Source organism: Tachysurus fulvidraco, chromosome 20 (genome assembly GCF_022655615.1).
Source record: "Tachysurus fulvidraco isolate hzauxx_2018 chromosome 20, HZAU_PFXX_2.0, whole genome shotgun sequence".
Lineage (NCBI taxonomy): Eukaryota > Metazoa > Chordata > Actinopteri > Siluriformes > Bagridae > Tachysurus > Tachysurus fulvidraco.
The window spans coordinates 16,917,984-16,930,332 of NC_062537.1; the positions used below are offsets into that span (position 1 = coordinate 16,917,984).

At 37.8% G+C, this 12,349-nt stretch overlaps 1 protein-coding gene across 17 annotated transcripts in view; it reads left to right on the forward strand.

Moving 5' to 3' along the window:
- LOC113660904 overlaps positions 1-12,349 on the forward strand; it is a 50,525-nt gene that overhangs the window by 29,512 nt on the left and 8,664 nt on the right. For 11 of the 17 annotated variants that reach the window (XM_047804833.1, XM_047804842.1, XM_047804835.1 and 8 more), the window contains 20 exons: positions 2,307-2,339; positions 2,455-2,589; positions 2,885-3,058; positions 4,186-4,218; positions 4,334-4,468; positions 4,740-4,913; positions 7,697-7,729; positions 7,845-7,979; positions 8,276-8,449; positions 8,742-8,774; positions 8,891-9,025; positions 9,320-9,493; positions 9,787-9,819; positions 9,936-10,070; positions 10,371-10,544; positions 10,835-10,867; positions 10,984-11,118; positions 11,418-11,591; positions 11,886-11,918; positions 12,035-12,169. In XM_047804833.1, coding sequence (XP_047660789.1) covers positions 2,307-2,339; positions 2,455-2,589; positions 2,885-3,058; positions 4,186-4,218; positions 4,334-4,468; positions 4,740-4,913; positions 7,697-7,729; positions 7,845-7,979; positions 8,276-8,449; positions 8,742-8,774; positions 8,891-9,025; positions 9,320-9,493; positions 9,787-9,819; positions 9,936-10,070; positions 10,371-10,544; positions 10,835-10,867; positions 10,984-11,118; positions 11,418-11,591; positions 11,886-11,918; positions 12,035-12,169 — 2,220 coding nt within the window. The remainder of the gene's footprint in view (positions 1-2,306; positions 2,340-2,454; positions 2,590-2,884; positions 3,059-4,185; positions 4,219-4,333; positions 4,469-4,739; positions 4,914-7,696; positions 7,730-7,844; positions 7,980-8,275; positions 8,450-8,741; positions 8,775-8,890; positions 9,026-9,319; positions 9,494-9,786; positions 9,820-9,935; positions 10,071-10,370; positions 10,545-10,834; positions 10,868-10,983; positions 11,119-11,417; positions 11,592-11,885; positions 11,919-12,034; positions 12,170-12,349) is intronic. The other 6 variants (XM_047804845.1, XM_047804847.1, XM_047804846.1 and 3 more) reach the window with 6 other exon arrangements.

The following is a 12,349-nucleotide window of genomic DNA, read 5'->3' on the forward strand; positions in this document are numbered from 1 at the left end:
GGGAAAAAGGCCAATTTGAGACCCGGTACCGGAAGTACCTGTACTCGGATCGCTTAGAAAAGTAAGAGCAACAAACTTCAGACCATAGTCTACAACATATCCGAATTAGGTGCATGTGAGTCGAAATACCTAGGAGGAGTTACTCTTGATAAATTTTTGTCTAAGCTTAAATAGGTAAACAGAATGTTGGCTTCTACGAAGCCAACATAATTATAAGCTGAGAGCGGAGTCAAGGATGTCCTTAGCGCTTACCCATGATCTCAGTTCCGGGCCATACCCCTCCCAGTCACCCAGGTGCTCCAACTGGCCCCTCTTGCTACAAGAGTCCAGTATCATGTGGACAAGGTATGCTGGTGTCCCGTCCTCTTACAAGGGCAAAGGAGGAGAGCCGTTGTTACTGGAGTGAGGAGGTTTTAGGATGGAAGCATAGAATTACCGGCATATGCTGTAATTGGCTGGCAGTTGTTGTCTGTATGTTATCGGGTTTAAATTTTCGGAAAATATTTTGAGTCGATAGCCATACCATTTGTCCTGGTAGGTAGGGGACATGGGGGTGCCTTCTGTGGTTAGCTTGGATGCATTGTCTGCGCACAGATCATTGTAAACCTATATGCTCAGTCTCCACGGTTTCTCTGTTCTGTTGATAAAAATTGTCTACTGTGCAAACATTCAAGGGCTCCTCTGACAAGGAGAACAGGGGAGGTTGGTAACCAAGAACACACAAGAACAGTGTGAGACCAGATGGTCCCTGAAACAGAGAGTTTTGTGCATACCTGGCCCATGAAACTAATTGGCTCCAATGCTGTTGTTCATTTCTGCAATAGATTTTCGGGTAGCCACCCAGCTCCAAATTATTGTGCTCCACCTGGCCATTGGCTTAGGGGTGATAGCTGGATGTAAGGCTCACATGTATGCTCAGCTTCTTACGGAACACCTCCCAGACCCTAGATGTGAACAGAAACAATATCCTCTCGAATGCCGAAGCAGCGGGATACAGTATGTGTTTGAATAGAACCTTGGCTGTTTCCATTGCCATAGGTAGCCCTCTTAGGATGATGAGTCTGCAGGCCTTTAAAAACAGATTAATTTCTCCCAGAACTGCTGTGAAACCCTGGGAACTGGGAAGGTCAGTGACTTAATCTATCGAGAGGTGGGACCATGGTATTTCAGGTACTGGCTGGGGTTCTATGAGGCCTGAAGGCTGCTGATAAGGTGTGTGGATCTGGGCAAAGACGTCCCAAAAGTCGATATATGCTCTGACATCCCTGGCCATGGAGGGCAACGAGAAAGCATTTCTGAGCATGTTTAAGGTTCTCTGAATGGCGGGGTGTCCTGAGCTAGGCGCTGTTCAAAAACAGATTAATATCTACCAGAACCACCATGAAACCCTGGGAACTAGGGAGGTCAGTGACTTAATCTATCGAGAGGTGGGACCATGGTATTTCAGGTACTGGCTGGGGTTCTATGAGGCCTGAAGGCGTGGCAAAAGTCGACATATGCTCTGACATCCCTGGCCATGGAGGGCAACGAGAAAGCATTTCTGAGCATGTTTAAGGTTCTTTGAATGGCAGGGTGTCCTGAGCTAGGTGCAGTATGTACCCACTTCATGGTGCATTGAGGGAGTGCAGTTGGGACGTAAGAAATTGGAAGCTTGCTGGCCCCCTTCGTCTCCACTGGTCTAGTGTCTCTTTTATGGACAGGATTTCCCAGCTGCCAATGTCATGGGTAGTTTCTGTTGGGGTTAACTTGCAGGAGAAAAGGCACAGTGGTGAAGCTTCCCTGGGTCTCTGTTTAATTGGTAAAACACTGTGCCGATCCTGCAACACAAAGTATCTGCTTCCAGAGTAAATAGGCTGAAGTGGTCCGGCTGGCAGAGGACAGGGCCTTGGGGAATATTTTTGAGTATTTCAAAGGCTTGTTAAGCAGCCTCGAACCACTAAAGTTTTTTGGGATTCCCTTTTAATAGTGAAGTGACGATGTGAAGAAAGTAGCTTAGAGGTTGGGTATAAACACCTGGTTGTGAACCGGAACTGTACCGGGAAGGTAAATACATTGGTGAGGGCTCCCTCCCTTGGGTAGGTGGATGCTTTGCAGTTGCAATTGTAACAGTAAACTACGACCACATGACATGCTCAATATAAACAGGACAACAGACTCACTAAAGGTAAAATGCACAATAGTGAGGAATGAAAGAGAAATAGCACATATTCTTTAGATATTTGTCTCTGAATGCATTAAACTAGTTGATTTCAAATTTGATATTTATCCATTTATTTTTAAAATTGTACCATGTCTTTTCTTTACAGATAACACTGCCTGCCCCACTGAGCCACTCCGAGGTAAAACTATGCCAATAACTTCTACATGACGTACAGAGTCTCACCAAAGTTCATGTAATTTTAATTTCTCTTAAAATTATATATTTAAATGGATTTTCTTTCATGGTTCTCCAAGCTGATTATCTGATTGAGGTTGAGATTGCTGCAGCAGACATATACATTCAGTATCTACTGAGGAACCTTTTGGAGAGAAGAAATTTAACCTTAATAAACAGTGACATCAGTATCACTGACATTAACATCACTACAGGTATCCAACTTTAAATTTTATATTAAATCTTATACACAAAATCTGTCAGAGATCATTATATACTTGTGTTTTAACAGGAATCATCATTATGTGTGTCACAGTGTCATTATCTTAAAATATTCACTTACAATTTTAATGGAGTTATGTAAGCTCATGTCAGATAGTTAGATTATTTGTTTCTCCTTAATTAATCCATAAGCTTTATTAACAAAAAAAATTTTTTTTTCTCTAAATGTTCAAAGAAAACATAATCATAAGAAAACCACACCTTATAATGTTTTATTCTGTTCCACAGTGTGCAGTTTGACTGGTACTGATTATCAGTGCAGGTGTGAGAATCAGTATTTCTGGCCGTGTGAAAAATGCACACTATATGGATCTTGTAATAACGTAACTAATTCATCGTGTGGCTGCATCAACTCTTTACCAAAAGATGGACACTTCTGCCAACCAATGAATGAGTTGATGAGTATGTATAATATGTAACATGAACTAGATTTGTAAAGTTTGTCGTGACAACTTTGATGTTGGCTTTGACAATGCAAAGGCTGGTGCTCTTTTTAGGCGAGTGGACATAAGGGTCAGTGTTACTTTTGGAAGCAAGTAGACAGAAAGCTAGGGTGCCAAAACATTTGGAGGTAAGTGGAGACGAGCATGTGATGTCATCTGAATACTCTTGAGGAAGTTCCCCACATTGGGCTGTTTTGATATGTCACATGTCCATGTTGTTCTAATTTTTTTTTTCATGTGATGTCACGTGACGTGACCAGAATACACATGAAGCAGTTCTCATTGTGCTGAGTGTTTTTATATGTCAGAAGTCCATGTTGTGCTAATTTTTAATTTCTACATGACATCACGTGATGTGACATCACGTGATGTCATCATTATACCCGTGAGGAAGTTTCCCTCATTGATCTGAGTGTTTTGATATGTCACATGTCCATGTTGTAAAAAAGTTTTTTGATCTAGCATATTTTAGGGGCGGGGCTGCGGCACAACCGAAAGGCCAGTCGATACACCAATTTAAAATTTTCAATTTAAAAGTATCAACCGAAAGTATCTGGCCGAGTTTGGTGTAGATAGTTCTAAAGCTTGCCGAGTTATAAACCTCAAAAATTTATAATGTCAGTCTATGGGGAAAAAGGCCAACTTGAGACCCGGTACCGCAAGTACCTGTACTCGGATCGCTTAGAAAAGTAAGAGCATTTTTGTTTTGTTAACCAGTAAAGTTTTTTGGGATTCCCTTTTAATAGTGAAGTGACAATGTGAAGAACGTAGCTTAAAGGTTGGGTATAAACACCTGGTTGTGAACCGGAACTGTACCGGGAAGGTAAATACATTGGTGAGGGCTCCCTCCCATGGGTAGATGGATGCTTTGCAGGTGTAATTGTAACAGTAAACCACCACCACATGACATGCTCAATATAAAAAGGACAACAGACTCACTAAAAGTAAAATGCAGAAAAGTGAGGAATGTAAGAGAAATAGCACATATTCTTTAGATATTCGTCTCTGAATGCATTAAACTAGTTGATTTCAAATTTGATATTTATCCATTTATTTTTAAAATTGTACCATGTCTTTTCTTTACAGATAACACTGCCTGCCCCACTGAGCCACTCCCAGGTAAAACTATGCCAATACCTTCTACATGACGTACAGAGTCTCACCAATGTTCATGTAATTTTAATTTCTCTTAAAATTATATATTTAAATGGATTTTATTTCATGGTTCTCCAAGCTGATTATCTGATTGAGGTTGAGATTGCTGCAGCAGACATATATATTCAGTATCTACTGAGGAACCTTTTGGAGAGAAGAAATTTAACCTTAATAAACAGTGACATCAGTATCACTGACATTAACATCACTACAGGTATCCGACTTTAAATTTTATATTAAATCTTATACACAAAATCTGTCGCAGATCATTATATACTTGTGTTTTAATATGAAACATTATTAGCATCATATATTAATATGTTAATGGAGTTATGTAAGCTCTTGTCAGATAGTTAGATTATTTGTTTCTCCTTAATTAATCTATAAGGTTTATTAACAAAAAAATTTTTTTTTTTCTCTAAATGTTCAAAGAAAACATAATCATAAGAAAACCATACTTTATAATGTTTTGTTCTGTTCCACAGTGTGCAGTTTGACTGGTACTGATTATCAGTGCAGGTGTGAGAATCAGTATTTCTGGCCGTGTGAAAAATGCACACTATATGGATCTTGTAATAACGTAACCGATTCGTCGTGTGGCTGCATCAACGCTTTACCAAAAGATGGACACTTCTGCCAACCAATGAATGAGCTGATGAGTATGTATAATATGTAACATGAACTAGATTTGTTCGTCATGTCAACTTTGATGTTGGCTTTGACAATGCAAAGGCTGGTACTTTTGGAAGCAAGTAGACAGAAAGCTAGGGTGCCAAAACATTTGGAGGTAAGTGGAGACGAGCATGTGACGTCATCCGAATACTCTTGAGGAAGTTCCCCACATTGGGCTATTTTGATATGTCACATGTCCATGTTGTTCTAATTACTTTTTTTCATGTGATGTCATGTGACATGACCAGAATACACTTGAAGCAGTTCTCATTGTGCTGAGTGTTTTGATATGTCAGAAGTCCATGTTGTGCTAATTTTTAATTTTTACATGACATCATGTGATGTGACATCATGTGATGTCATCAGAATACCCGTGAGGAAGTTTCCCTCATTGATCTGAGTGTTTTGATTCGTCACATGTCCATGTTGTAAAAAGTTTTTTATTTATCATATTTTGGGGGCTAAATATTCGGCTAAAAAGGCCTAACCAAGGCCTAAAAAAGGACTAACCAAAAGGCCAGTCGACACACCAATTTAAAATTTTGTTCAGAGTATCACCCGAAAAAGCTTGCAGAGTTTGGTGTAGACAGTTCTAAAGCTTGCAGAGATATAAACCTCAAAAATTTATAATGGGAGTCTATGGGGAAAAAGGCCAATTTGAGACCCGGTACCGGAAGTACCTGTACTCGGATCGCTTAGAAAAGTAAGAGCAACAAACTTCAGACCATAGTCTACAACATATCCGAATTAGGTGCATGTGACTCGAAATACCTAGGAGGAGTTACTCTTGATAAATTTTTGTCTAAGCTTAAATAGGTAAACAGAATGTTGGCTTCTACGAAGCCAACATAATTATAAGCTGAGAGCGGAGTCAAGGATGTCCTTAGCGCTTACCCATGATCTCACTTTCGGGCCATACCCCTCCCAGTCACCCAGGTGCTCCAACTGGCCCCTCTTGCTACAAGAGTCCAGTATTGTGTGGACAAGGTATGCTGGTGTCCCGTCCTCTTACAAGGGCAGAGGAGGAGAGGCATTGTTCCTGGAGTGAGGAGGCTTTAGGACGGAAGCATAGAATGACGGGCATACAGTATGCTGTAATTGGCTGGTAGTTGTTGTCTGTATGTTATCGGGTTAATTTGTCGGAAAATCTTGAAGGGCCCAATGTACCTGGGGTTCAGGTTTTGGCATGGGAGTTTAATGCGTAGGTTCTTAGTCGATAGCCATACCATTTGTCCTGGTAGGTAGGGGACATGGGGATGCCTTCTGTGGTTAGCTTGGATGCATTGTCTGCGCACACATCATTGTAAACCCCTATGCTCAGTTTCCAAGGTTTCTCTGTTCTGTTGATAAAAATTGTCTACTGTGCAAACATTCAAGGGCTCCTCTGACAAGGAGAACAGGGGTGGTTGGTAACCAAGAATACACTATAACAGTGTGAGACCAGAGGGCTCCCGTAACAGAGAGTTTTATGCATACCTGGCTCACGAAATGAATTGGCTCCAATGCTGTTGTTTATTTCTGCAATTAATTTTCAGGTAGCTGCCCAGCTCCTGATTATTGTTCTCTATCTGGCCATTGGCTTAGGGGTGATAGCTAGATGTAAGGCTCACATGTATGCCCAGCTTCTTATCGAACACCTGGATGTGAACTGTATCCAGCTGTCAAAAACAATATCCTCTCGAATGCCGAAGCAACGGGATACAGTACATGTTTGAATAGAACCATGGCTGTTTCCAACACCATAGGTAGCCCTCTTAGGATGATGAGTCTGCATGGCCTTTAAAAACAGGTTCATTTCTACCAGAACCACCGTGAAACCCTGGGAACTAGGGAGGTCAGTGACTTAATCTATCGAGAGGTGGGACGATGGTATTTCAGGTACTGGCTGGGGTTCTATGAGGCCTAAAGTCTGCTGACAAGGTGTGTGGATCTTGGCACAGACGTGGCAAAAGTCGACATATGCTTTGACGTCCCTGGCCATGGAGGGCAATGAGAAGGCATTTCTGAGTATGTTTAAGGTTCTCTGAATGGCGGGGTGTCCTGAGCTAGGTGCGGTATGTACCCACTTTATGGTGCATTGACGGAGTGCAGTTGGGACGTAAGGTCTTGGAAGCTTGCTGGGGCCCTTCATCTCCATTGGTCTAGTGTCTCTTTTATGGACAGAATTTCCCAGTTGCCAACGTCATAGTTAGTTTCTGCTGTGGTTAACTTGCAGGAGAAAAGGCACAGTGGTGAAGCTTCCCTGGGTCTCTGTTTAATTGGTAAAACACTGTGCCGATCCTGCAACACAAAGTATCTGCTTCCAGAGTAAATAGGCTGAAGTGGTCCGGCTGGCAGAGGATGGGGGCTGTGGTGAATATTTTTGAGTATTTCAAAGGCTTGTTAAGCAGCCTCGAACCACTAAAGTTTTTTGGGTTTCCTTTTTAATAGTGAAGTGACGGTGTGAAGAACGTAGCTTAGAGGTTGGGTATAAACACCTGGTTGTGAACCGGAACTGTACCGGGAAGGTAAATACATTGGTGAGGGCTCCCTCCCATGGGTAGGTGGATGCTTTGCAGGTGTAATTGTAACAGTAAACCACCACCACATGACATGCTCAATATAAAAAGGACAACAGACTCACTAAAGGTAAAATGCACAATAGTGAGGAATGAAAGAGAAATAGCACATATTCTTTAGATGTTTGTCTCTGAATGCATTAAACTAGTTGATTTCAAATTGGATATTTATCCATTTATTTTTACAATTGTACCATGTCTTTTCTTTACAGACAACACTGCCTGCCCCACTGAGCCACTCCCAGGTAAAACTATGCCAATACCTTCTACATGACCTACAGAGTCTCACCAAAGTTCATGCAATTTTAATTTCTCTTAAAATGATATATTTAAATGGATTTTCTTTCATGGTTCTTCAAGCTGATTATCTGATTGAGGTTGAGATTGCTGCAGCAGACATATATATTCAGTATCTACTGAGGAACCTTTTGGAGAGAAGCAATTTAACCTTAATAAACAGTGACATCAGCATCACTGACATTAACATCACCACAGGTATCCGACTTTAAATTTTATATTAAATCTTATAGACAAAATCTGTCAGAGATCATTATATACTTGTGTTTTAATATGAATCATCATTATATGTGTCTCTGTGTTATTATCTTAAAATATTCACTTACAATTTTAATGGAGTTATGTAAGCTCATGTCAGATAGTTAAATTATTTGTTTCTCCTTAATTAATCTATAAACTTTATTAACAAAAAAATAGATTTTTTTTCCTAAATGCTCAAAGAAAACATAATCTTCAGAAAACCACACCTTATAATGTTTTATTCTGTTCCACAGTGTGCAGTTTGACTGGTACTGAATATCAGTGCAGGTGTGAGGATCAGTATTTCTGGCCATGTGAAAAATGCACACTATATGGATCTTGTAATAACTTAACCAATTCGTCGTGTGGCTGCATCAACGCTTTACCAAAAGATGGACACTTCTGCCAACCAATCAATGAGTTGAAGAGTATGTATGACATGTTACATGAATTATAAACATGTTTATGTGAGGCACTTTATATAGTTCATTAACATATAATGATTACTTTTAAACAACAAATGTGTGATAACCCACCACTACATGACATGCTCAATATAAAAATGACAACATACCTGGTTAAGATAAAATGCACAGTACTGAGGAATGTAAGAGAAATATCACATCTCTAAATAATCGACTCTAAATACATTAAAGTAATTGATGCCAAAGTTGAAATTTATCCATTTACTTTTAATATTGTGGCATTTTTTTTTCATAGATAACGCTACATGCCCCACTAAGCCACTTCCAGGTAAAACTCTCCCCATAACTTCTGCATGATGTGCAGAGTCTCACCAATGTTTGTGTATTTTTTACATTTTCTTCAGATGACATATTTAAATGGAATTTCTTTCACATTTCTCCCAGTTGATTATATGATTGAGTTTGAGATTGATGCAGTAGACATAATGATCCAGAATGTATTGAGGAGCCTTTCGGGGACAAAGAGTTTACTCTTAATAAACAGTGACATCAGTATCACTGAAATTAACATCACTACAGGTAACCGATTTAAAATTTTATATTAAATCTTATACTCAAAATCTGTCAGAGACCATTATAGACTTGTCTTTTATTATGAATCCTCATTATGTGTGTCACTGTGTCATTATCTTAAAATATTTGCTTACAATGTAATTGGAGTTATGTAAGCTCATCTCCGATAGTTCAATTATTTTTTTCTCCTTAATTAATCTATAAGCTTTATTAACAAAAAATATATTTTTTTTCTAAATGCTCAAAGAAAACATAGTCATAAGAAAACCACACCTTATAATGTTTTATTCTGTTCCACAGTGTGCAGTTTGACTGGTACTGAATATCAGTGCAGGTGTGAGGATCAGTATTTCTGGCCGTGTGAAAAATGCACACTATATGGATCTTGTAATAACGTAACCAATTCGTCGTGTGGCTGCATCAACACTTTACCAAAAGATGGACACTTCTGCCAACCAATCAATGAGCTAATGAGTATGTATAACATGTAACATGAATTATAAACATGTATTTGTTAGGCACTTTAAATAGTTCATTAACATAAAACAGTTACTTTTAAACAACAAATGTGTAATAACCCACCACTACATGACGTGCTCAATATAAAAATGCCACAGACATGTTTAAGATAAAATGCCCAGTACTGAGGAATGTAAGAGAAATATCACATCTCTAAATAATTGACTCTAAATGCATTAAAGTAGTTGATGCCAAAGTTGAAATTTATCCAATTATTTTTAAGATTGTGGTATGTCTTTTCTTTATAGATAACGCTACATGCCCCACTAAGCCACTTTCAGGTAAAACTCTGCCTATAACTTCTAAATGATGTGCAGAGTTTCCACAATGTTTGTGTATTTTTCACATTTTCTTAAGATGATGTATTTAAAAGGAATTTCTTTCACATTTCTCCCAGTTGATTATATGATTGAGTTTGAGATTGATGCAGTAGACGTAAGGGTCCAGAATGTATTGAGGAGCCTTTCGGAGACAAACAGTTTACCCTTAATAAACAGTGACATCAGAATCACTGAAATTAACATCACTACAGGTAACCGATTTTAAATTTTATGTTAAATCTTATACTCAAAATCTGTCAGAGATCATTATAGACACATGTTATTATACAAATCATCATTATGTGTGTCACTGTGTCATTATCCTAAAATATTTGCTTAAAATGGTAACGCAGTAATATAAGGTCATGTCATATAGTTAGATGTCTTGTTTCTCATTAATTAATCTATAAGCATTATTTACAAAAAGACAGAAAAATGAATATTCCTAAATGTTTATAAAAAACATAACCATAAGAAAACCACACCTTATGATGTTTTATTCTGTTCCACAGTGTGCAGTTTGACTGGTATTGATTATCAGTGCAGGTGTGAGGATCAGTATTTCTGGCCGTGTGAAAAATGCACACTATATGGATCTTGTAATAACGTAACCAATTCATCGTGTGGCTGCATCAACGCTTTACCAAAAGATGGACACTTCTGCCAACCAATGAATGAGCTAATGAGTATGTATAACATGTAACATGAATTATAAACATGTCTTTGTTAGGCACTTTAAATAGTTCATTAACATAAAACGGTTACTTTTAAACAACAAATGTGTAATAACCCACCACTACATGACATGTTCAATATAAAAATGACAACAGACGCGTTTAAGATATAATGCACAGTACTGAGGAATGTAAGAGAAATATCACATCTCTAAATAATCGACTCTAAATACATTAAAGTAATTGATGCCAAAGTTGAAATTTATCCATTTACTTTTAATATTGTGGCATTTTTTTCATAGATAACGCTACATGCCCCACTAAGCCACTTCCAGGTAAAACTCTCCCCATAACTTCTGCATGATGTGCAGAGTCTCACCAATGTTTGTGTATTTTTTACATTTTCTTCAGATGACATATTTAAATGGAATTTCTTTCACATTTCTCCCAGTTGATTATATGATTGAGTTTGAGATTGATGCAGTAGACATAATGATCCAGAATGTATTGAGGAGCCTTTCGGGGACAAAGAGTTTACCCTTAATAAACAGTGACATCAGTATCACTGACATTAACATCACTACAGGTAACCGATTTTAAATTTTATATTAAATCTTATACTCAAAATCTGTCAGAGACCATTATAGACTTGTTTTTTTATTATGAATCCTCATTATGTGCGTCACTGTGTCATTATCTTAAAATATTTGCTTACAATGTAATTGGAGTTATGTAAGCTCATCTCCGATAGTTCGATTATTTTTTTTCTCCTTAATTAATCTATAAGCTTTATTAACAAAAAAAAATAGATTTTTTTTCTAAATGCTCAAAGAAAACATAATCATAAGAAAACCACACCTTATAATGTTTTATTCTGTTCCACAGTGTGCAGTTTGACTGGTACTGATTATCAGTGCAGGTGTGAGGATCAGTATTTCTGGCCGTGTGAAAAATGCACACTATATGGATCTTGTAATAACGTAACCAATTCGTCATGTGGCTGCATCAACACTTTACCAAAAGATGGACACTTCTGCCAACCAATGAATGAGCTAATGAGTATGTATAACATGTAACATGAATTATAAACATGTCTTTGTTATGCACTTTAAATAGTTCATTAACATAAAACGGTTACTTTTAAAGAAGAAACGTGTAATAACCCACCACTACATGACGTGCTCAATATAAAAATGACAACAGACATGTTTAAGATAAAATGCCCAGTACTGAGGAATGTAAGAGAAATATCACATCTCTAAATAATTGACTCTAAATGCATTAAAGTAGTTGATGCCAAAGTTGAAATTTATCCAATTATTTTTAAAATTGTGGTATGTCTTTTCTTTATAGATAACGCTACATGCCCCACTAAGCCACTTTCAGGTAAAACTCTGCCTATAACTTCTAAATGATGTGCAGTGTTTCAACAATGTTTGTGTATTTTTCACATTTTCTTAAGATGATGTATTTAAAAGGAATTTCTTTCACATTTCTCCCAGTTGATTATATGATTGAGTTTGAGATTGATGCAGTAGACGTAAGGGTCCAGAATGTATTGAGGAGCCTTTCGGGGACAAACAGTTTACCCTTAATAAACAGTGACATCAGAATCACTGAAATTAACATCACTACAGGTAACCGATTTTAAATTTTATGTTAAATCTTATACTCAAAATCTGTCAGAGATCATTATAGACACATGTTATTATACAAATCATCATTATGTGTGTCACTGTGTCATTATCTTAAATTATTTGCTTAAAATGGTAATGCAGTGATATAAGGTCATGTCAGATAGTTAGATGTCTTGTTTC